At 42.0% G+C, this 24837-nt stretch overlaps 2 protein-coding genes across 3 annotated transcripts; both read left to right on the forward strand.

Moving 5' to 3' along the window:
* Nucleotides 1-1135: 1135 nt before the first annotated feature.
* Nucleotides 1136-6532, forward strand: ttr (transthyretin (prealbumin, amyloidosis type I)). Its single transcript, XM_054596889.1, has 4 exons — nt 1136-1281; nt 3361-3482; nt 3577-3712; nt 6242-6532. The coding sequence occupies exons 1-4, from the start codon at nt 1210-1212 to the stop codon at nt 6347-6349; spliced, it is 438 nt and encodes a 145-aa protein (XP_054452864.1). The 5' UTR covers nt 1136-1209; the 3' UTR covers nt 6350-6532.
* Nucleotides 6533-7422: 890 nt separating this feature from the next.
* Nucleotides 7423-24690, forward strand: b4galt6 (UDP-Gal:betaGlcNAc beta 1,4- galactosyltransferase, polypeptide 6). 2 transcript variants are annotated; one of them, XM_054596882.1, is made up of 9 exons: nt 7423-8140; nt 12892-13008; nt 15610-15723; nt 16142-16266; nt 16424-16540; nt 17674-17861; nt 18077-18199; nt 19612-19713; nt 20877-24690. In XM_054596882.1, exons 1-9 carry the CDS (start codon nt 8026-8028, stop codon nt 21022-21024), a joined length of 1149 nt encoding a protein of 382 aa, XP_054452857.1. In that variant the 5' UTR covers nt 7423-8025; the 3' UTR covers nt 21025-24690. The 2 variants fall into 2 exon arrangements, with proteins under 2 accessions (XP_054452857.1, XP_054452858.1); XM_054596883.1 differs by lacking the exon at nt 7423-8140 and adding an exon at nt 8448-8551.
* The last annotated feature ends 147 nt before the right edge of the window (nt 24691-24837 follow it).

The following is a 24837-nucleotide window of genomic DNA, read 5'->3' on the forward strand; positions in this document are numbered from 1 at the left end:
TTTCTCTAAATTGTTCTCATACAAACTCTTGTTGAAGATTGTTCCAGTACAGTGCATCTACTCACATTTCAATTAACAAAAAAATAGAAAGGCTGGAAAGCTGGATGGTTTTGGCTTCCGCCTTTTTTAGGGTCTGGCCACATCACCTCATCCACATCACATGCAATCCTCCCTGGTCCCCTTCTTTGAGCTCGTCCTGGTCCTTGTACTCGTTCTCCTTGTCCTCCTCTGTCTCGTCCTCTTCCTGTCACTCCTTCATGTTAGCAAAGATCTCACAAAAAAGGAGAGCTTACCTGAGGCCTGTTTCGCAGAATTTCCAAAACAAAGAGCTGAGTAGGAAATGTGTTGGTTTGTGTTTGTTTAAGATGTAGTTACATAAGTTTAAGTTTTGATGCTTTTGACTAAGCATTCACTTTTAGTGTGTAAGCAATCCCAAAAAACTGTAAATGCTAAGACATCACATGGCAGTTTACACTCCTGAGGTCAAACTGTACATTTGTGTAAAGTGAACAGCAGCAGGAAGACTGAGTCCATTTTCCATTTGAGTGCAGCAGGTTGAGTTAGAACAGTTCTACAGAGTACACACTTCAGGGTATTCTACCTCGTATGTACTCCTGCAATGTTTGCAGATGACGTCAAAGTGCATTTTGGGACATGTAAAGCTAGAAACTCATAATCAACAAATGTATTCTTCCTATCTTATACAAACGCTCCCCAAGGTCAAAGTTAGTGCATATAGGAGGAGTCAGTGCATCCAGTTCCTGGAGTTGTTACACCACCTTCTGGTGGATTGGTTAAAGCATTTTAAAGCCAAAACTTTGACCCAACTCCAAACTTTACAAAAGTAAACCGCTCACCACATCTGCTCATGTACTGTACTTTTGTTTACTCGAGTATTTCCAGTTTATGTTATTTTACATTTCAACTCCACTACATGTTAGAGAGAAACATTGTGTTGTTGTTTTTTTTTATCTTTGCCAGCTTTAGTTACAGGTTACTGTTCTTATTTTACAGAAACCACTGTCACACACTGTGACAGTGGTCACACTGATTTATTTTTCAAATAAGTGCTGGCAGCAAGGGACGGGGGGTGCAGGGAGGGAGGAGTCGGAGGACAGCTGCTTTATAAGAGGCCTGGGACAGCGTAGGTCAAATGTGAGGTCCAGTGAATTCTGTGCGTCCATCTTTCCGTCTGTCTGCCAGCTGACCATGCTTCAACCACTGCGCTGTCTGCTCCTGGCCTCAGTCATGCTGCTCTGCAACAGCCTGCCCACCCCCACGGTCAGTGTCTGTGTGTCTGTGTCCAATACCAAGATTATAAGATGATTATAAACACAATTACCATTATCAGTTCATTTTTATACAATAAGAAAATGGTGTAGAGTGTTAGTATCATATTCAGTCTGAATAGATTTTTAATATTTGTAAACATTTAAAATCTAATTCTGCCAACAGAATTCAAATAAGAGAAGCTGATTCCAAAGTTTTGGGGTTCAAGAAAAACGTATTATCCTCCAACAACATGTTGCGTATTTGAGGGTTATTATTGTAAAACATCAAGTTTTCATCAGATAGACACATTTAAATCCTGATTCGACATGGTCCTCTTTCCTAACCCCCTACTTCCAGTGCCCTTGCTCCGACCAAACACATCTTCAAATTCTGCACTGATAGTTTTGACACTATCATACACTATGTGAAAAAAATCTGTCCACAGACCGACAGACAGACAGAAACATAAACACCTGTCAAAGTACTCAGAACTTCTTATGTGGTAGTTCTGCAGTAGTTGTCTCTAGGATCACATTTTATCACGATGACATAACACACACAGACTTTCAAGGTGAAAACAGCACCAGCCATACGCAGTCTCGGCTGGTTCCAACACTAATAGGAATTGGTTCATTGACCTGCCTGCACCTGGTTCCCTCTCGTAACGTACATGCTGCTCTGTTCATCCCCACTGCACTGTAAACACAAGAGATAACAGCTCTGTAGATTCATCATATTCACTAACTCACTGACCTGAATAACCAATGCTAAATAGATTAAACAATATTTAAAGAGCACCACCTGAAGCTGAATACTTTGCTTGAAATTGAATATTTATTTAGTATTGATGAACCACATAGGCTTAGACTGAATGTGTATTAGGCTCCAACTTAGTGGCGCCCGCAGACACTTTTCATAGCATTGGTCTGATGGGGCCACTGGACATCTTGGAGTGGTATACCAAAACCAAAAGCCATTACTGGACTTCAGAAATTCTCTTATGCTGTTGTAGTATAGCCTATGAGAAATAATTAGCTATAAATTATTGAATTGTGCTGTAGCCTATCATTAACAAGTACTTACCTTCATATGGGGACGAATTGCGCAAATTAAACAAGCATATGACTCCTACCCAAGTTAGCTTTATAGGCCAATAGAAACTCTGATAAATTTGACACATCACAACAATCTGTCATGCATCACTTCACTCTGACTCTGACAAATATTTCAGTTAGTCCATATTGACAAGTGAAGTTAAGCACAAACTGGCTAAATTGGGAAAATATGATTATTTGCGAGAATAATATGGTGCACCTTTGCACAGGTAGTTCTCAAGCTGTGGGCGGTGTATTTGCATGTCACAGAGGAAGGGGAGCCTAATCTGAGTGGCTTGATAAATCCCATTTTCTGATCTAGATGGCGGTCTAGGTTGGTAGGCACTCAGATACCCAAATGTATGTGTACAATCACTGAAAAACTTTAATGTTACGCTGAGGAACTTGTAACTCGTTATGAAACAGTCTCATTGTAACACTGATGCCTCTATATGACCAACATGTTTAAGCGAGAAGATTGTCTTTTTCTATATAGCTATTTTAAATGCTTGCCTTCAGTGCCACAGGTTCCAATTCATGCGCAATAATGCAGTTTAACAAGAAACTCCTTCAGCTCAGACTCCACCTGGGCCTGGAGTAGGGACGGACACAGAGCCGTCTCCTCCTCAGGCCAGAAGGGAGGCTTGGGAGAACCAGAACCAGGACTGAACTGGGGCAGACTGTCAGACCCTGCCACAGTAAAATGAGAGGTTTTTCTAAAGGTACTCTGGTGCTCTAAAAAAGTTGTGCTTTTGTCCACAGGGACTGCCAAAATCAACTCAAAATGAAAGTTCCTCATAGTATTTTTAAAGCACAATGTATGAGACACTCTACATCAGTCATGTAAGAATATATATATATATTTATACAAATGAATAAATGTGAATGATGCATTGAACACTGAGCATTGAACCAGCCCTGGTAATAACATGTTGATGTGTGACAAAGAGCGACAGAGAATGAGGTGTCGCTCTGTCTTGTGTCTGTGCTGCAGGACACCAAGAGTCCTCTGATGGTGAAAGTCCTGGATGCTGTGAAAGGGACTCCAGCTGGATCAGTGGCACTCAAGGTGTTTCAGAGGACTGCTGATGGGGCATGGACACAGATCGCTACTGGGTATGTACAGTATGAATCAAAGGTCATGTCTCTTGCCTTGATCCGTTTAACATGTACAAACCATGCTGACAGATTCCCCCGTTCCTCTCTGCAGAGTGACAGATGCCACCGGAGAGGTAAATGATCTCATCACAGAGCAGCAGTTCTCAGCAGGCGTGTATCGTGTTGACTTTGATACCAAAACGTACTGGAAGAATGAGGGGAGTGTGCCATTTCATGAAGTAGCTGATGTGAGTATAAACCAATCAATAAAACTCCACATCACCACGATGTGAAGACCATAAAAGACCCCATACATTCTCAGTGTGGAGATCCACAGACAGCTCCAGCCTATTGTATTGTGTTTTAAAATGCACTCCTGCAGTCAGAGCTGTAATGTGTCCTCCTGCAACCTATCCTCAACTGTTTGTTTGATACCTTACGAAAAGTTACTCCTAAAGTCCAGCTAAATCTGTCAATATCTGCTCCTTACATGCAGTCTTTTCAAAATAAACTTCCACTTCACAGGAAAAAACTTAGTTGGGTTTGGACAACAAAACTACTAAGTTAGTTTAAAAAGGAAATCCTTGTTTGGGTTGAAATAATTAGTGTCTTCGCTTTTCCACTTTTCCCTCTCCTTTAGTGTGTTATATATATATTTTTGTACATGTAAATGGTCTGTAGAGTGTAAAACCTGAAGTCCACACCTAAAAGGAGTTACCCTCCCCCTCAGAATCACTGCTCCTGAGCTGCCTGAAACGGCTCCATTGAATTCTCTCCTTCCGGCTAGTTAGGCCCGCCCTCAAATAACAAAAGAGGGAGACAGAGCTGGAGCTCGAGAGTTTCTGTAATGTAAAACATTGACCAATCACAACAGAGCGGGCTAGCTGACCAAACAGGGCATACTTTGCTTTCTGGAGTGAGGAGCAAGCGCTAGCATTTCAGAGAGAGGGTGAGAAGAGGTGCTGCAGGACAGCCAGGATGAGAAAAAAAAGGAGGATTATGAACATTAACGCATGTAAACATGTTGTAACTGTAACTTGAGATAAAAATATGCACAGGGAAAATAGCATAATAGGGCCTGTTTAAGTACAGAAGTCACACGGTCTCTTAGCTGCCATATGAAGCAGAAACGTATAGTTGCATCTTTTTGCTGTTGAGGTTGTGGAAATAGTCCTCAACCTAAAGCCATGTCTCTCTGGAGGTACTTGTTTGGAGGATGTGTTTCAGATGAGCCAATGGGAGCCCTTCATGAGGGTAAGTCCCCTCTTTAAAGATAGGATTTTTTCATTATGTGCCTCATGTGTGGCACTGTTGGCAAACTCCTTGTCCCTCACTGTTATTACACACAAGGTCAATCATCACGCTGCCTCATGACTGTATGTATGGGCCATTAGCATCTGTATGAAATGGACAGACAGAGATACAAACAGACAGACAGACTGACAGACAGACAGACAGACTGAAAGACTGCTTTCAGTCATTATTGTACCGTTAGATTTAAAATGTAACAAAAAAAAAGACACTTAAATAATTTGACCCATGTGATGGGTTTGCTTGCAAAAATATAACTAAAATGAATAACATTCATATTTTTATATATTTTCATTTTTATTTTTTTTACTAATCCAGTGAACTTCACTGTGTTTACGGAGACAAATCCATTCGTTAATTTTTATTACAAAAGCTTCCCAGGGTCAGTTACCTCAGTACATATCCAATTTACCAAGAAATTACTTTTGACATTAATCACCTGAACTGAGCTGCATGGTAAATCTGCCTTTTCCTTTCACGCTCGCAAGCTTGGAACGATCTGCAAGGTATACGTAATTTGAAATCTTTAGCCTCTCTTGACATGTAAAAAATATTTTAAAATCTGTTTCTACATTGTCATGTTATCTGTCCCTGTTTGTACCTGTGTATGAAACTTTTTACTTGCTGCCCATCTTGACCAGGACTCCCTAGGGGAAGAGATGGGACCTTTCCTGTTAAATAGAGGATAAATAAATTAACAGTAGGCAGGTTGGGGTCTCTTCTGGAAGACGTTGCACTCGATTGTTCATATGTACAGTGACAGAAATTAAAAATACATCAGAGAGAGAAGTTCAAACCCCACCTCATCTCTCACCTCCACACAGCTGTCCAATACAACGCACTGTACTGTACTGTATAACCTGTGTGGAGGAAAGGCTTATCTACTGTTGTTATCTGGAAGCAGTACATCAGGACTGTGCTGTGGTCAGAAAAGCAGCACTATTTACATTAGCATGTTCAAGCATGTTTGCTATTCTGCTGTTTATCTGCTGTGTGGGGTAACAGGTCCCAGAACAGCTCGGCTAAAAGTCACCTGTCGTCATCATCTAGGAGCCTCTTTCTCTTCTTCATTCACTTTGATTCATTCGTCACATTATCTGCATTCAGTTTGTGGCAGACAAACTAAATGCTGTCTGCTTTGCTTGTTAGCATGACAAGCTATCAGTTTCTTTTTACTTTAAATATTGTTGCACCCAAGCTTTTAACATATCTGTAAAGCTTCAGAAATGGATGCATTTTAAGATGGGTGTTGCAAACATAGAAAGCATTCTAGACTTTGAGGGTTAAATGAATAGCATCTGTTTTTTCAGGACTTTAACCTCCACTGTTAAGGTCATTGTTATGGCGGCGTTGTGTGTGTGGGCCAGATGTTTGACCTGTGTGTGTTTGTGTGTGTGTGTGTGTGTGTGTGTGTGTGTGTGTGTGTGTGTGTGTGTGTGTGTGTGTGTGTGTGTGTGTGTGTGCAGGTGGTGTTCGAGGCCCACACTGAAGGCCATCGCCACTACACTTTGGCCCTGCTGCTCAGTCCGTACTCCTACACCACCACAGCCGTGGTCATGAACGCACACCAGTGATCCACACCACACCGTGAAGGCTGGAGATCAACTCTTCTTTTCTTCTTCTTGTCCACAAATCCCATGTGCTCATTGATAACCAACGATGAATGTATCTCCTAAGTATTGTGTGTGAATTACGGCCTGATGCATCTTCTTCCTCTGTGCCATAGAGCTCCATTAAAAACACAACAGTTTGACTCACTGGGTGACATGTCCCTTCATTACCAGGCTGCTGTTTTATAGTGTGGCTGCAGTCGACTAGTCTTCTTTGGTGAGGAAGGTTGCTAACTGGAGTCCTTATGGATTCTCCTTCACATCTTTGCTATTACCTTATGAAGTTTCCAACTAGATCAAGTAAAAGCGGTTAGGAGAAGACATTTCCTAACCGCTTTTTCTAGCCTATTCGTCCGCAGCCTCTGAGCGCTTCCTCCTGATTGGGCGGTGAGTGCAAATATTGGTTTCAGGGGCAGAGCCCCAATGAAAGATGACATGGGGGGCATTTGTTTTTTAATTAGTCTATCTACCATCAGATAATTAGCAACATGAATCTTAAAGTGGTAAACCAACGTATATCGGTATGTGATTCCTCGACTCTCATACTGACATAATTTAGCCTATGTAGCCTATAGGCTGTACTACAGCAGCATAATAGAATTCCTGAAATTCAGTCATGGCATTTGGTTTTGATGAGCCACCCCAAGATTTTCAGTGGCCTCATCTTTTCACCCCTATAGAAAACATCTACAGGCATCACCATAGTTGAGATTGGGGTTCCTTTGTGGACCTAAAATATGCTATAATGGTTGTAAACCAAATGTTAAGATGTTTCTGCAGGGACCACCATCATTTACATTAAAATGTTGCTCTTCTGAGTAAACATTTTTCAGATGTATGTCTGGGAAAAGACGCTAAATAAAAAAAGGGAGGTGGTGGGGGGCTCGAGAAGGAGAGGGAAGACACTACGCCGCAGCGGCCGCACCGCGCACACATGTTTCCATGGCGACGCGGAGAGGAGGGGAACGGGTTATCACGCCCACCGGAAACGGTCTCTGCAGTGCCAGCAGAAAAATGAAAAGGAGGCGGACCTGCCATCTCTTTTATTGAGTTTATTTCTCACATATTTCCCTGCACTCACGCGTTTTGAACAAGCGCGGAGACTCCCGGTGGCATGACCGGACATAGACTGTGTTCGCCGTCTGACGAAGTAGTGCGCCGACTGTGCTGGAAACATCGCACCGGCCGAGAGTAGACTGTGTGGGAGAAGGCAGAGCGGTCCTGCCCCCCTTCAATGACCAACCTTCAGTGCTAGCGATTAAAGCTTCGCTGGCGACACCCCGACCATGGAAGGCTACCATGAGTCTCCTTAAGCAGTATTGCCGCTGAGCTCCTACCCCCGTACAATAACGGTTCCAACATGCCCGACCGGTGGTGCTCCATGAGGCTCTCAGTTGCCTGATATTCACGTTACAGGCCTGCTTTTTCCATCTGGAAATTTCTTGGCAGGGGAAAGCAGGCCAGCTAGCACCGCTAGCGTTCGCCTGTTCCGCGCTGCATCTCTGGGCTTTGACGGTGCAGTTTTTTTTCCATGCCCAAAACTTTGACACTGTTGTCTTATGAATTAGAGGACTTTTTAAAACTCCAAAAAGTATTTTATGGGATTCATATCGGCGAACGAGAAGCGGGCCTAAGCCAAAATGGTGAACTGGAGGCGGCTGCTGCGAATGTCCAACCGATCGTTCCTGGCCTTCATATTCTTCTTCTCCATGTCCACCACTTGTCTCTACTTCATTTATGTGGCTCCTGGAATAGGTTAGTCAACAGAGGTTTACACTAATCGCCTCACGAGGTGACAGTTAATGTGATTATGTCGGGATTATCTGCCGCCGCAGCTCAACAAGCTCTGGCTGCTGTCACAGTCCATGCTAACGCTCAATCAGCTAGCTAAGAGGCTAACTATCCCGCAGCTGTGAGGTCCACCCCGGGCCATGATGTCCAGCTAGCCCCGAGCTACTTTACCGATGTATTTCAGCAAAATGCGTCTCCCACTGGCAACTGGATAGCAGTGTTGTATAACTATTATCACTTTGTGTTGGATTTATGGATGATATACGCTTTCGCTGGCAGCGCACGGCTGACTTGTGAATGAATGAACTGTTGGCATCAATGCTTGCGTTAATTTCAGGTTCTACCCAGGCGACCTCCACACAACGACGCGGGCAGGTCGGTCCATGACTGGGATTTAGAGGTTTACTGGTACGCGTGTGTCAACATGTGTACCAGTATTCACCGTCCCCAAATGTGTCCAGGGTTGTATTTCTGTTTAACATTGGTCAGCGTTTACCTCAGGATTGTCTTGACAGCTATGTTGTTTCAGAAGTCTGTGAAACAATAGTATAACTATTATGGGACACTGAACTCTGGGCATCCTGCCTCAGTGTGTATTTAAATATATACAGTTTAGGATTTTTACGAAATAACTTGGTATACACTGGTTGTATGTAAGTAAACTCTATTAGGGGATATAGATGACAAGACACCATTCCTGAAAGAGCAATATAATCATACAGTATAGTAATGCATTGCAGCCCTGATGTTGGCTCAATCTGGCCCGGATCCCCAAATGCTCTGTCATAAATAATGTTGAGGAATAACTTTCTGCTAGTGTGAATGTTTACATCCTCTTTGTCATGAAAGCGGATGCAGGAGTGATACTCGGTGGGTTAATGCAGATTTCTCTTTGTGCTTTTTGTGGATTTGACATTCTACCGGGTAATTTATTTTTATTTTGTAGCGGTCACATGCTGGAGGGACGTGATTGTGTGTGGACAGGAATTACATGCTGATGGTGCAGACTTTTACTGGCAATCGGTGGTAGTCATGCTTTGGAGGAGAGGCAGATCTGGGAAGAATTCACTGAAGTCTTGTGTTAGTCAGAGGTCCAGCAGTATGAGATTAGATTACCTACCCAGACAGTAAGGTTTTGTGTTCTACATTTAGACTCTTAATTGATTTGAATTAGGTGTTGAGTGTTTGCTTCTTTTGTTGTAAGTAAAGTTAATCGAATGTGTTATTGTGGTTTGGCCCTCCTTCTGTCAGGGGTATTTGCGCAGTATTGTATTGTATTACTAAAGATGGAATCAGTGAAACATATCTACCCTTTCCAAATGGTATAATAGAGGTTATATTACATGTACTCACTGCAGATAACTCCTACATATTCAACATGCTACTGAAGTCAAGATCTCACAGAGACAGTTACCACTTATTTTGTCTCGCACATCTACATCATACTAGAGCTAGATGGTGTTTTAAAGTTAGGGTTGGTAATCTTGACAAACTGTCAAGATTAGATACAAAAAGATACAAAAAATAATTAACGGACAAAAACCCAGCCCAGTTTTTTCCAACTAATGAAAGTAGCTAGCAGCACTAGCTCCAAACGTTAAGCCATCAAATCGGCAACGATGACAGCCCGTCCCTTCACGCCTCCCTCCAAAGCCACGCCCCCTAAATTATCGTTATGATCATAAGCAACCAACACAGCTCCTTTTTAATATGCACAGCTGTTGAGCTCAGGTTACAAGCGATGAGTGCACGAGCAGAATAGCGCATGTAGGCGGCCCGTCCAATCATTACATTTGGGCTGAAGGAAATTATTGGATAGGCTTATTATAACCCTGCCACAGATAATGGATTTTTTTTCCCCCTCTTTTTTTGGGTCAGAGCATTTGATTCATTGTTTTCTGTGGGGATGTAGTGAGAATTCAAACAAAAATATTTAAAATGTTTTTTAAAGATTACCAACCCTGCCTTTCAAAAATTGACATTTTAGCCATAACTTTTCCGCAGAGGCCACAGGTTGTACCTTTTTCAAAGTTGAAAAAAGGACAATGTTTACAAGTCAGGTGTTTTCAGAAGAGTATGCTTCCATGACAATATTTAGCCATAGATTTATTCATAACGACTCTGTTTATGACTGCACAACAGCTAGACTGAAGTGAGCGTGATGGGAACCCATGGCTCCACAGATATTAATTATTGACTGCATCTGTGCCTTCTTACTGTCGCTCAACGTAGAGACATACAGACTGACTGATTGAGTGGACGAGCATAATGAATGTGGAGACTATGACCAAGAGCACTGGAGCTGAAGGTCCGGCCTGGCCCAAACCATTACTTTGACTATTTGCTTTGGGGTTTTTGTTGTCACACATCCGCCTATTGCATGTTGTTTTGAAATTGCAGGCGGTTTATCACTGTAGCTATGTATGGTGTAGGTGATGCATGCAAGTCATACAGGAAGTTATTTTTCTTGAGCTGTGTGTGAAACAGAAGTCTGTGTGACTGTATCTGGACTCCTCTCTAAAAGCTAGCTTGTTGCAGAACTCAGAATGTGCTGTAGTCCACAGTATGTCGCTGACTGCTCTATATGCTGTGGATTCTCAGCCGGTTTGTGCTCCACGCTCCATTCAACATCCTGCCGAGAATTTAATTTGAGAACTCGGGACAGTCATTTCATGCTTTGCTTGTTCTGCCTTCCCTGTGACTAATTGTGACTTCTCAAGCATGTGTGCAGTTGGGGAGTGGATTACATATTGATAAGTGTGATAGCCTGGCAGCACATATAGATATATAAAAAGCAATTTGGCCTTCTTTTTTTATTTAAATCCTGAACTGAGGATGTTTTCCATTTTGGTGTCAGGGATTGTTAAAGCAAACACTTTTACTGTATTTCCCAGCTGACTGTCGTTGTCGGGCTGAACAGAGGAGCATCCTCTGCTGTCCAGCCTGTTTTGACCTGCCTGTCTCTTCTTAACCCGGTCACCTGCTCAGCAGCATTTTGTTTGCTCTGTTTGCCAAAGCAAACATGCTTTTTTACACAATATTAAAATTTACTAAATCACAAATGAATAGGATATAACATTTTCTTAGTACCTATTGCACACTAGGGTAGGGCGATATTCTCCATAGTCAGGTCGTAACCCTGTGAGATTGCCAATGAAGAGATGGCCAGAAAACACAGCTAGGTTAAGGTGGCATGCAAAGAAAATGTTGATGGTGCCGTTTTTCTCCTTAGCTCATAGTCATGGCCCTGAACATTGTTTATCAGCACAACCCTAATGCAAAGAACCAAGTGATATGGCAACATTTTTAACTCACCAGTCAGGAAGTGTCATCCTGTTTAAACTCCCAAACACTGTTTGAGAACTAAAATGGTTTCTCTGGTTAAGCTTTGCTTTAAGAAGCTCTTGTATCCTGATGAGCTAGTGAGGATCTGTTTGGTGGGACAGAGAACCCATGAAACCTGCAGAGCTGACACTCATCCTGACTGTATCAAAGCCCTGTAGTCCTATTAATAGTAGCTTCAGGAACACACACTTGTTCTTAAGTGGGACATACAAGTGATGAATGCCTTCATCTGTTTTTCTGTTTACTAGTTTACAGAGAGCTCAACAATGTGTTGACGTCTTAACTTTTCATTGAATGAAAAGAACAGGTGTCACTAAGGGCGCTTCCACAAGCCAGCGTTTAGTCTGTTTTAATTAAAGCCAGGTGTGGTTCGTTGGGGCAGTTGTGAACACAGTAATCGTACTCTGGTGTGGACCAAAACAGCCGGTCCGAGACCAGCTCTCGCAACGGGTCTTGGACCGACTGTTTTGGTTTCCAAGTGAACCCTAGTGCGGTTTGATTGCATAATTTGACCCAATTACAGGAAGTGAACCAAAAGGCAGGTGATTATGGGCTGCTAGGGTGGGCATTTGTTGAAGTGGACAGAGCTCCACCAGGGATGGATCACGATTTTTGGAAAGTCTTTATAAAAAATCAGATAGATGGTTAGTTTGGTTCACACCAGTGTTCAATTGACAGCTTTCACACCTCAAATGAACCGTTCTTACCGGGCAAACAGACCTGTGTTCATCTTAAATGAACCAAACAGATTTGGTGTTAAAGCTCCCCTAGACCTCTGCATTCTTCCCATCTCTCCCTTTTACTAAATGCAAACATTTTGAAAGTATGGTCTATGAATAAATATAAAAAGATCTTGTAGACAAAATATTGTGATTGTAACAGGACTATTAAAACATTGATGCAAACCCAACATATTGCAAAAACTTAAATTGTCTATCATAATTCATGACTTACTGATTACATTTCAGTAAGTGTGTAGGCTAAAAAAATCAGATTCTGGTGCTGCAAATTAACCATTTTATGTTTATCTGCTCTGAGTCATTAACAGCTCCAGTGGATGTTTTCTAGACAGCTGAGAAGATGCAGCTTTACTGTTCTGACAATATTTCATACAACAGCACACATGTCACTTAAAACAGCATTAAACACTTAAGAATGATTTATTGTTGATAACTGTTGATTCATGTTAAATGACATTCAGTGTTTCTCAAGCACTAACCTCTTCGTGTTGTGTTGTGTTGTGTTGTGTTGTACAAGTGAGGGCATGTAATAGCTGTGTCTTCAGTGCTACACAAAGCCAATGTGATTGTGTGTATTTAATGCGATAAGTCAGGCCAATTCCCAACTCCTTTTCCCTGTCTTTCCGTCAGCCAACACATACTTCTTCATGGTGCAGGCTCAGGGCATCATGTTGAGGGACAATGTGAGGACCATCGGCCAGATGATTCGATTGTATACCAACAAGAACAGTACGCTCAACGGGACGGGTGAGTCATACACAAACACTTCCTACTATAGGGGGGGATTGTCTTGAAGAAGAGTGACCCTGGATAGTCCTCTGCTACAATTCAATCTAAGGAGCCTGATTCAATAAAAAAATGTGCTCATGAAACAATGGATGATTCCCTTCTGGCTATACGGGCGTGATGGATGTCTGATTTTACATGGAACTGATTGGTTCCCCCAATAAACCATGATATATAGCCTATTTTGGTATGAATATGTCCTTAGTGTGCATGAATAAATCAACATGTAGACTAAGTGCAAATTTGCTGGACCATTGGAGCAGCATCTTGGCGACGACCTCTGAAAGGCTAAATAACTACATAAAGTTACTGTTTTAAAATCAAAGACTACATTGATCATTCAGAGCACTCGCATTAGAATGTAGCCCTATCAGAATGCTCAATATGATTTGAATTTATGAAAGAATCTGTCAGAACAGCTGTTTGTGGCTTGCAGGGCTCTCTCTCTGTCTTTGTCTCTCTCTCTGTCTGTCTGTGTATTACTAAAATGGGAGTAATGGACTTTGGCTAAAAATACTGTTTACAACTACGAAAAGCGAGCAGGTGATCGACCTCCTCTGTTTTAGTACTACAGAAAGTGCCGCATCTACAATACACCCTACACACAACAAAGACTGCCTGAAAAAGACACATTTACTTAGGGATCAATTCATGTTTTTACAATCAGTCGACAAAGGGAAAGACTTGACCATCGGATCAATGGTAGATGTAAATTCTTAGCCAGGGACACCCCTAGTCTTGCAGTCTTTCTTGGCTAAATACAGATATATCACGTATGGTATGAGGATTAAAGGAAACTGCCTCCTACAGTAAGTGGATGCCCAGATGTTTGAGTCAGTAGCCACTTGAGTACAATCTACCCACACTGCCTACAAGTCCCAATATGCATTGTGATTATCAGCCATCACTCAGACCCATGTTAGCAAGTGTCTCTCAACTCCTTTTCACATTCACTTATGAGAACGAAAAACAGCTTTTCTACACTCCTTTTAAATATGCAACCTAATCAACCAACGTGTGTAATGACTTAGCAACAATGCCAGCCGCCTCTACTATGACCTAAGTGATGCATTTTATTATAAAGCGCTCTTCTAGACACACATGTTAGTTAAGGAAAAACAGACTGTAGCTGCAGGAAGGGGTGTGTTGGTGCTTAAGGAGAGCAGTCGTTCATAAACTGAAGTTTATTGAAACCCCGTAACAAGTGTAAAGTACACAGCTGCTATCTTTAAGTGGTTGCTCACGCGACACATCTTCGGAAAGCTAAGTTTCTCGTGATTTGAATGATTGAAACAATTTCAAGGTACAATAGCAACAGCATGTACAATCACCACCTTTGTCAGACTACCAGAAAGCAAACAAACGATTCAAAAATGTAAACAATTCCCCCTAAGAAGCCTCATTACTAATCCACCGATCAATAACATGTGACAACAACATGTCATGTTACTTTGGCTAAGGTCCAGACAATCCAATGTATTAAGATATTAAGTCTATAAATATCCTCAAATTTGGACTTTTACAAGTAAGGCCTCATGCTGTGGTCCTATTGTGTTTTCCAGCTAATGAGTCCCGGCTATAGTCCTCGTAAGGCATTTGTGTTCAAGAACATATTCAAGCAGAAATATTAGAAAACACTATTTCAGTGTGTTCAAACTCCTATTTCTCACCTTCCAGTGATTCTAACTTTTTAAGAAAAAACTCTTACGGTTAGGCAGAATATAAATTGGCCCCTAACAATGATCAATACTGTAAACTACTAACTTACCAGTAGTAGTATTTCTGATACCTTAGGTATTTTGATAGAGGACAGAACTACAGGATTTCCTGTGGAAAAGGAAAATAACTTCTGTTCTATAAAACTCTATAAAATAGGACCAGATCAATACATGGTGTAATAGAGCGACTGCGTGTCAATTACTTTCTCAAAAAAGTGGCTTTAGTGTGAAGTGTGGATGTGAAGAAGGCATGGATCAGAGTCTCAACAGCGGAGAAGGAGACGAACTGGTGATGATTTAATTTGACCTCCTCTCTGCCGTGGAGCTCTGATACTGCAAAGTAACCAGTTACTTCAGCTTTCAGATAAATGAAGAGCAGTAAAATGTACACATTTTCCACCTGAAGGGTGGAAGTAGGAAGTAGTATCAAATGGAAATTTTCTGTAGAATCTGTACTCGAGTACAGATTCCATGTACTTTCCACCTCTCCAATTCAATTCAGTTTATTTTGTGTAGCCCAGAATCACAAATTTGCCTCAGAGGGCTTTACAATCTGTACACATGCGACATCCTCTGTCCTGGAACCCTCCATTATGTGTTTGTATGCTAAAGCTCCATGACGTTATGGATAATATTCCCAACATTTACACAGAAGTATTTTGAAACTTAAGTAATGGGGCTGCAGCACCAGTTTAGAGCCACTTAAAGAAAACACTGATATTAACACCCTAGACAAAGAAGTGAATACAAATGTGGGTATGAACAAGTAAACGTGAGCTCTATCATTTAATGTAGATGGTGTGGTTTGAAGTGTCATACCTGAAGTTGGTTGCTTTTGCTGCAGACTATCCTGATGGCAGTAACTCCAGTGAATACCTGGTGCAGCCAACCACTTACCTCCCGGAGAACTTCACCTACGCCCAGAACCTCCCCTGCCCAGAGCGATTACCTTCTATGAGTGAGTAGGGAACGGGACCCAACACCAGCACAGTGTTGTCTCAAAGGGTCTATTCACAATATCACACGGCAGGCCGTTTAGCTCTTAAGTCACGCTCAGGGTGGGAAGGAATCTCCCGGATACTAGTTTGACTGCTGTATAGTAAAGATGCAACAATTGCGAGTTTCTTGGCCAATTCAGATTTTTTTTTTTTTTTTTACGACTGACCTGCTGATCCGATTATTTGTAAAGTGCAGACACTTGCAGAGGCGAAGCCCGATGAGGTTCACGTCATCCAAAATTGGCTCATCAAACATGGGAAAGCCAATAAGTATTTTTTTGTGACAGGCCTTTGTTTTCCTGTGCAGTGATTTTTGTGTTCAGTTATGTTGATGTATCAGTGGAATAATCTCCCCCTTACCCAAAAAACTCTCCACAGAGGGCCTTTTGGAAGTGAACATGACAGAGATCCCTATGGAAGAGATAGAACTGAAGTTCTCCAAGTCTTTTGACATTGACTTCGGAGGCCATTGGAAACCAAAGGACTGCAGACCTCGCTGGAAGGTGGGTTCATGCATTCTACAAGTCTGGTGATTATTTATCCTGTAATATATAATGTCAGTGATGCAGAATATATTCTTCTGGAAAAACAAACAAACAAACCAGATAGATTCAGTGGGTACAGTCTGGGTGGATTCTTACTCTCATATTTGTCCTGTAGGTGGCCATCCTGATTCCATTTAGAAACCGCCATGAACATCTGCCCATCCTCTTCCAACACCTCATCCCCATGCTGCAGAGACAGCGGCTGCAGTTTGCCTTCTACGTCATCGCACAGGTACTGTGGGTGTGGGTGTGGATGTGGGGGTGTGTTTGTGTGTGTGTCGGTGTGTGTAATTTGGTCCATCTGTTGGAGGTGTGAATCTTCACTGGCCAGACAATTTGATAACTATTCACCCGTCAATGATTCAAATACATAATGATTCCAGATTCATCTCAATTTATCGCATCCCGTCATTTCTATATTGCTGCACATGGCTACTTTCCATCAATTAATACAAGCAGTCAGATAAATCTTTTAAGAAAGTGCTTTAAAAATGTAGACTACCACAGTCTTTAATATAAGCTGCATCCTTTCTATGCTAGTATCTGTGTGAGCCACCAGGTGTGCTGTAATCTACAAGAATAAGGGTTTCACATAGCTGTAAAACAGGCCACTTCCTGAAATGCTTTGGCTTTTTACACTGCATGAATTCTAGCACACATCTACTGTTACTTGGTTTAAGTCACTTCATCTACCACGAGAACAACACCATGCTTGATTTTCAGCCTGCATTGATGTTTTTTTCAATCTAACATTGTTGAAACAGAGTAGCTAATATTGGTACAGGAGCAACATGTTACTGGTCTGAACTTTGAATGCCGTCTCTCTGCGCACACACACTGTGTTCATTGCTCCGCTCTCGGGGAAACACCAGCATAGACGAGAAAAACTAGCGTGGCTGTAAGTGACAGAAGAACACAGTGAAGACTCGCACTGAGCTGAAATGAAACCAAACTCTTATGTTCGGTCACCGCATCAAGAAAAGTCCTCATCTCTACCACCTACAAGTCAAACATTCTCCTGAATGAAACTGTTCTGAACTCTGTGCCGTGTGGATTGTGAAGAAGTGTGATGATCCACACAGCACAGTGTGGATCATCTCACTTTGTTTAATATCAGGATATTAAACACAAATTCATGACATCCAAGTACCAGGCTCATTGTGTGTGTGCGTGTGTGTGTGCGTGTGTGCGTGTGTGTGTGTTGTGTGTGTGTGTGTGTGTGTGTGTGTGTGTGTGTGTGTGTGTGTGTGTGTGTGTGTGTGTGTGTGTGTGTGTGTGTGTGTGTGTGTGTGTGTGTGTGTGTGTGTGTGTGTGTGTGTGTGTGTGTGTGTGTGTGTGTGTGTGTGTGTGTGTGTGTGTGTGTAGAGTGGGAGCCAGCCCTTCAACAGAGCCATGCTGTTCAACGTGGGGTTCCTGGAGGCCATGAAGGACTTGGACTGGGACTGCTTGATCTTCCATGATGTGGACCACATCCCCGAGAACGACCGGAATTACTACGGCTGCGGTCAGATGCCACGCCACTTCGCTGCCAAGCTGGACAAATACATGTACATGTGAGTGTCTTCATAATGTAGATGATGTAGATATAAGCAAAAAGAGCTGTAGATGTTTAAAAACAACTTAAAACTTCTTCTACAGTGATTACAAACTTGAGAGTTGAAACATTAAATAATTGGAATGTGGACCATCCAGATCACTCAGAACTATGTTTTTATTTATATATATATATATATATATATATATGATCCATGTTTGCTGTTGTTTCCAGTCTTCCATACAGCGAGTTCTTCGGTGGTGTGAGCGGACTCACTGTGGATCAGTTCCGCAAGATTAATGGCTTTCCCAATGCATTCTGGGGCTGGGGAGGTGAGGATGATGACTTGTGGAACAGGTGAGTCTACTAAAGAGACAGTAATCAGACCCCTTTATTTACATTTAGTCTCTCGGTTGGTTGTGTTGTAGTTTGGGATTCTTTTTCTGAATATAGTACAAAAGCAGACCGCTACAGGCTCACTGTGGTGTCCATGGTAACCTACTGAAGGTATATGCACAGGGTGTTTCTGGAGTGTGTAGTGTAGATACCTGCAGAGGAGTAAAACATTTTTCCCCCCCGGTTATTCCAATAACTGACTGCCATAAGGAATAAAATACTAACTGACATGAAATTACAATTGACCAGTGGAAACAAATTCCTGAAGACCTCTCTCCATTTTTCTCTCTCATAAGGTTAGATGACCGAGGAGACTTTTTTTGTTCCTGGTTTACAACCCTCTTCTACTCTGTTCACTTGGATTACAGTCTAATGTAGCCTAGAGTGCCAACTCCTCTTGTCTCTTTTGTGCCAGATTTCAATAGTTTGCTAAAAATTCACTTTACAATCGCATGGAACCACGGCTATTGAATCATAGATGTTTGTTTCTTTTGTCTGTAGGTGAGTTTGTTTTTGTTGTGGTTTGTCACTGGTTCATAGTGTTAGCAATATGGCTGCCGCTAGCAGCCTGGCTAGTGTCCAGAGCAAGAAACAAATATAAGAATAGTTTGAACTAGAAATCCGGATGTAAATGTCATGATGAAGGCAGAGAAAACTAGTAAAAATAGAGCCCTCATTGTCCCACAAGAGAGACACCAGGTGGCAGACAGAATAGCATAGTGAAAGTGAGACATATAGGGAACTCATCTGATCACAGATGGTGTCATTATTCTCTAGGCAACACATTGGGATCTACATTTGCTTCATAATAATAAGTAAAAGCAAAACAACATGTCTCTATCAACTTTAACTATCACCTGTTCAGGCAAACATGATTCCGTTTGTTGAGGGATGTTTTAATAACTTTAACCTCAGTATATGTTCCCGAAACATCTCTCCTCTCCCAGAATCCTTCTGTCTGACCTCCATCTCCTGCAGCTCCTAATGGGTCAGGACTCTGATAGATGTCTCCTCAGATGGGAGGGCTTTCCTTCAGTTTGTTAGGAAGGTTGACAAAATGCTTTTATAGTCCAAAAAGTAGGTTAAAAATGTCACTCCAGGAGTTTTTTAGGACAATATCTTATGAGGTTCATCTTGTCCCCACATTTATTTTGAGTTCAGTGATTTAGTACTACTGTGATAATTAAGAACAGTGGTACTGCCGTAGTGGTCTGGAAGATCTACCTTTGAGTAGGCCTTCATCACGTTTCCATCAACAGATTGTTGGTGGACTGTAAACGTTATTCACAGCTTCAGATAAACTGAAGCACATGAAACAGATTGGTTGAAGCTGGTTAAACGCTCATACTGGTTCATTGCTGGTTTCTCCTCAGGGTTCACTATGCTGGTCTGAATGTCACACGACCAGAGGGAGAGATCGGCAAGTACAAGTCAATCCCTCACCACCACAGAGGAGAGGTGCAGTTCCTCGGGAGGTAAGACCGCTTTTTGTCTCAGATCTTCAAACGGGTCTCTGTTCTAAAGAAGACACACTGACCGAGTGCAATCTTTGGTTTGAACTACTAGTCGTTGATAACCCCTCATAGCTATATATATTAATATTAATATTATTATTTATTTTTTTATATTTTCGTTGTCTCCTGGGAAGGGAAGGGAAGAGAAGAGGAGTTCTGTTGTAATGTTAATATATCCAGCGGCAACAGTGACCCGCTGCAGACGACATGATGGACTCAGTCCAAAAAGCCCTGAAGCCCCGCCCCCCTTCTGCACAGAGCGCGTCCACATTGCACCAAATTCTTTTCATCTAACTTCATTAGAAACTGGCTCCAGTGCTTATCCTTGTTTATTGTTTTTTCTCAAAAAGAAAGTTAACTTCTTTCAGTGAGTAAATGGGACTTATTTTAGATTCACAGAAGAGTAAATATGTGATGTTGGCTGTAAACATTTCTTAAAGTAGGCTGGTGATATTTCTTCTTTTTGCGTTTCTTATTGTCATGAAATCAATGAAAAGACTGATAAAAAATCACAGCCTGATATCTCTTCATCTCTGTGCCATAGAGCTCCATTCAAAACTAGTTTGGACTCAGCCTCACATCTAGAGAAGCACCAATACTGACTCAAATAGCTGGATCGGTGATTGGGCCCATCTGGAATTGGATACTGTTATCTTATTTATTTTAAATTAAATTTGACCATTTTAACAAATAACAATTCAGTACATTTATATCTATGTATTCATTTGTTACATTTTGTTTTACAACGTTAGGAAAGCAAAGTTTAAGTCAAGCCTGATGAGGCTCTTCCATCAGTGAGACATACAACTTATTAATCAAACTCTGGTATCGGCTCGGTACTCGCTGCCACAAATACACACTAGAGCAACTAATGTGTATTAATCCGCTGCTGAAAATAGTCCCAAACAAATCCACTTTTTCCTCTTATTGGTTTGATTTAAAAACTACAGTGAGGTGCTGTTTTAGGAAATAACTGATTCATTTTTTTATTGAAACTTTTTTTGGGCCTCCAGGCCAATTGGTTCCTACTGAAGATGTAAATCTTTAAGAACAGCTGAGAGCCACAGTGTACGTACATAGGAGAGTGGATAACATTGATCTGAGCTGTGTGACTGTGTCTGCAGGTACAAACTGCTGAGGTACTCCAAAGAGCGGCAACACTTGGACGGCCTCAACAACCTCCACTACAGCCCCCACACATCCCTCAGCAGCCTCTACAAGAACATCACGGTGGACCTGAGCCCCGAGCTCGCCCCTATCGCAGACTACTGAACTGCCCCGCCTCCACCCCCCCAGCCCAGGCAGACAGGCCGAGAGGGAGGGGGAAGAAGTGCACCACAAAATGCTGCCAAGAAATCTTAGCGAGGAAAAAAAAATTAGATACAAATCCAAAACGAGGAGAGAGAAAAAAAAAAAGAGGAAAAAACAAAGAGGCGGTGGCAAGTCTCTCCAAGTGAACTGTCAATTGTGTGTGTGTCCATGAGCGTGTGTGTGTGTCTGTGTGTGTGCGTGTGTGCGTGTGCTTGCGATGGGTGAGTTGCTGCATGTCTTTTTGTCCGTGCCGGCTTAACTACTACAAGTTGACATGAGTTGGTTGAGGTCGGAGGGAGCAGCAGCATCTCGGCTCCGGTGTTTGCTGCAAAGCCTTAACGTGGCAGAACCACAGCTCCCTCCGCTCGGCGCCGCACCGCTTCACTTCTGATGTATCACCGTCACCTTACAAGCCAACAGACAAGCTCTTGTCTCACTTTCTACTATCGTTTGTTTTTATACATATCATTTTGTCAGCCCACAGTATTTCCTTTTTTAAAAGGAGGGATCTGAGCTGGGTTGTCGTTAATGTTTGTGTTGTACATTTTTGTATTATTATTTTGATACGTGGTATTTATTTTCGGGATGTTCTGACGGAGCACTCCTGTCCGTGTCACTCAAGTGTTCGCTGCTTGTTATTTGCTGCACTGCTGCTGAATCCGCATGAACATGTATGTAAATATCGGCCTCATAAAAAGCTCGAACACAGAACACAAATATGTAAATATGGGCCTTTAAATGCTCGGGCGTATTACAGTGATATTCCAGTGGGTTTGAATTTTATTTGGCAGCTACCTTCGTTCTGAGGATTTAATAAGAGTGAGTGGTTTCTTCCTAACAGGAAGATCTTCGAATATTGGATGTTTGGCTTAAAAAAAAAAACAGAAGTATCCAAAATCTTAAGATTTGACATTATCTTTTGCATGCCTTAATTTATTTTTGTTTACCATATTTTGTTATTTTCAAACATAAGTTATTTCATCGGTTAGAGATGTGTATATTCTTAAATTTGCCTTTTGTTGTGCTTTTTGTTTTCCTTTTGAGGTGCACTGTGTGAAAAGAGTAGAGCTGCTCCTCAGAAGGAGGGAGGCGTGGCCGAGTCTCATGTGAGAGTGTATATTTTTTTGTCTCAGATGTGTTTTTATTTTTAGATACTTTTTTTTATTATTTCTTTTTTATTCAAATGATTTAGTGCTGGACCATGTGATAAAGCTCTTCATTGTACTGTACCATGCGCTGAAGCATGGGGATTTGGGCTGGATGCTGTGTGTCTGGACTGTAGTGTTATTATCTTCTAAAGGCAGAGTCAGAAGGGCCAGAATGAGAGAACTGCTGTTCTTGAATGGCGCGCGCTGTGAAAAGTTTAATTTTCTTCAAGCTTTGAGCACTATACCGATAGAGAGAGAGACGTGTAGGCAGATTATTTTTGACCAGATGTTCTGGTGTTCATTGTTGAGACCTCTAGCTTTTGAATTTGACAATGAGTAGTTGTGTGTTTGGACACTGTCCTGAGATGTTAAATCTGAACTCTGGCCATTTTTGACCCAGACCTTATCTCCTGTCGGACTGTTTCATCCTGTTGCTCGCTTCATTAGAGGCCCCTGTACACTGTGCCATTATTGGTTTTAGTCCAAGCTGTGCTCCTTCATCTCACTGTGAGGCTTTGGTGACCAAAGACATGTCAGAACTGAAGGGTCCACCTGTGACGACTGCAGGGACCCTCGTCTGCAAACCAACCAATCAGAATAAGAATGTGTCCCTGCTGTCAGTACTGGAGGGCTGATAACATCCATGGCCTCAAACTGGAACCAAAAGTGTTTCATTTTGCACCACTTTACACACGGGGTGCGTCCAGAACAAGTGCTGTGTGGAAATTGCACATTTATTAGAGCCGATGATGAGATTAAGTTGACAGTGGATGGATCAGTGAGATGAAGGGTCCAGGTCTGAAATGGTCAGAGTCATGTTTCTTCATTTATGTTTTAAAGCACCACATGTCCGTCAGTGCAGCCAGCGTTCCTCCACGCAAACACTGCAAGCACTTCTGGGAAAGGCAGTCTTTAAGCCACGGTGGATAAATCCTGACCTCGCCCCCTTCTCCCAAAAAGCCCTTGCAGCAGCGATCGTCATAGTAACCTCTGTGTTTACAGTGTTAACATTTTCCTCAGAGGCGAAACCTCACCTGACAACAGAGCTTTAACTCTTCATGAAAGGTTGGATGAGACGAGAGACGTTTAGCCGTGCTACTTCCTGTCTGGAGGACTGGGCTGTGGTTTATCAGATTTTGTTAGCTTAGCACCACATGTTAGTGTATGCTGTTCATAGGTGACTGGCTGTGATCTGACTGTGTAGCAGAAGATGGAGGGTCGTTGAAAAGTGGCTGCTCTCTTCATCACAACTTGTCCCTGACTGCTGCTGATCAGCTGGTCGGGGTTCATACAGACTGGGACAGTTTATGTGAAACTGGTGGAGTTTCACTCTGTCAACAAAAGCTTAGTCGATGAGGCCAGAAGTATTGAAGTATTTGTTTATTTCACCCTTTGTTCACCTTTCATTTTCTTTTCTCTGTTGACAGTTTTTTGTTTTTTTTTGTTGTTTTTTTGCATTTGCTAAAACACATTTTCTGAAACTGAAACCACAAAATATGTCTTTCAAAAACAAACACATCATTCAATACAATGTAAGCTCTTCAAAAAATAGTATTTCTGCAACATCACAACTTCTCACACCAATGCGTCTTCGGCATTTTCATGTGTCGCGTGCTACAAACATAGAACACATATCTGAACACATGCAGTAAATGTGTTTATTCTCAGTATCATAACAGCATCAGACACAATGCCTTCCTTATTCTTCCACCAAAGAGCAAACCTAAACTCTATTTCTAGTCCTCAAGCTCTGATCTGTAAATGATCCAATCGGTTACAGATGTTCCTTCACAGGTGCATTCTGGGTGCAGGTAATTGATAATAGTGTTGTATTTTAATAGCAATTTTTAGCCAACATTATACAGGCTTTTATTGTTCAATCATTGTTGCATAAGTAACACTTTTTGTGTCTTGGCAATTGCAAAAAAAAACAAAAAACTCAGCATCTGAATAAATCCATGTGAGCAGAGTGTTTCCAGCATGAACAGGTGTTAGGTGGTGTGACGAGGCCGTCAGCGTTGTCTAATGGATCTTATGGATCTGCTTGGTATCTCGTTTGCGTGTTCGAAGACAAAACTCTGGTCCAGGAGACAAGTGCCAAACTGTGTCTCGGATCAGCTTTTTAAATGGTATTCGTCAAATGGTTGACTCCACCCGTCCCCACACCCCCTTTTTCACATGACTATCTTAAGTCTCTGAAAGTATGTTAGAGCCGTTAAGAAAACTGTATTCCATTTAGCAGTATTTATTTGTGCCTTGAGTTTCTTTTTTTTTCTTTTTTCTATTTCACTTTACATTGTGACTGAAGAGATTACAGGCGTTCTTTCCCTATCATATCAAGTCAGACTGAGCGTGAAAGTATAATCCAACAGATCTGATTGTGCGTACGGCTCCACCGTGACTGCCGGCGGGTACAGAGACGGAGCTGCGTTGCTGCAGCTGAGGTTTCATCTCATTTCATGAAGAGAAAAAAATCCAATACGAACCCAAACGTCACTTTCCTCCAAATAGGCACATCTCCTTCCATCATCCACAAGCTCAAGTGCAACCTGCTGAAGCTGTGAGGCTTAATCCCCCATCCTCTCCTGTAGCCTCCAATCTGCATGGCCCAGTCTACACACAAACA

Source organism: Anoplopoma fimbria, chromosome 3, assembly GCF_027596085.1.
Source record: "Anoplopoma fimbria isolate UVic2021 breed Golden Eagle Sablefish chromosome 3, Afim_UVic_2022, whole genome shotgun sequence".
Taxonomy (NCBI): Eukaryota; Metazoa; Chordata; class Actinopteri; order Perciformes; family Anoplopomatidae; genus Anoplopoma; species Anoplopoma fimbria.

What these genes read in the sequence shown, in the direction of transcription:
- b4galt6 (XM_054596882.1), top strand. Translation starts at nt 8,026, where the DNA reads ATGGTGAACTGGAGGCGGCTGCTGCGAATGTCCAACCGATCGTTCCTG. An exon ending in ACTGCAGACCTCGCTGGAAG is followed by an intron (nt 16,267 to 16,423) that starts GTGGGTTCATGC and finishes TTTGTCCTGTAG; the next exon opens with GTGGCCATCCTGATTCCATT. An exon ending in GAGGTGCAGTTCCTCGGGAG is followed by an intron (nt 19,714 to 20,876) that starts GTAAGACCGCTT and finishes CTGTGTCTGCAG; the next exon opens with GTACAAACTGCTGAGGTACT.
- ttr (XM_054596889.1), top strand. Translation starts at nt 1,210, where the DNA reads ATGCTTCAACCACTGCGCTGTCTGCTCCTGGCCTCAGTCATGCTGCTC. An exon ending in TGGACACAGATCGCTACTGG is followed by an intron (nt 3,483 to 3,576) that starts GTATGTACAGTA and finishes TCCTCTCTGCAG; the next exon opens with AGTGACAGATGCCACCGGAG. An exon ending in CATTTCATGAAGTAGCTGAT is followed by an intron (nt 3,713 to 6,241) that starts GTGAGTATAAAC and finishes GTGTGTGTGCAG; the next exon opens with GTGGTGTTCGAGGCCCACAC.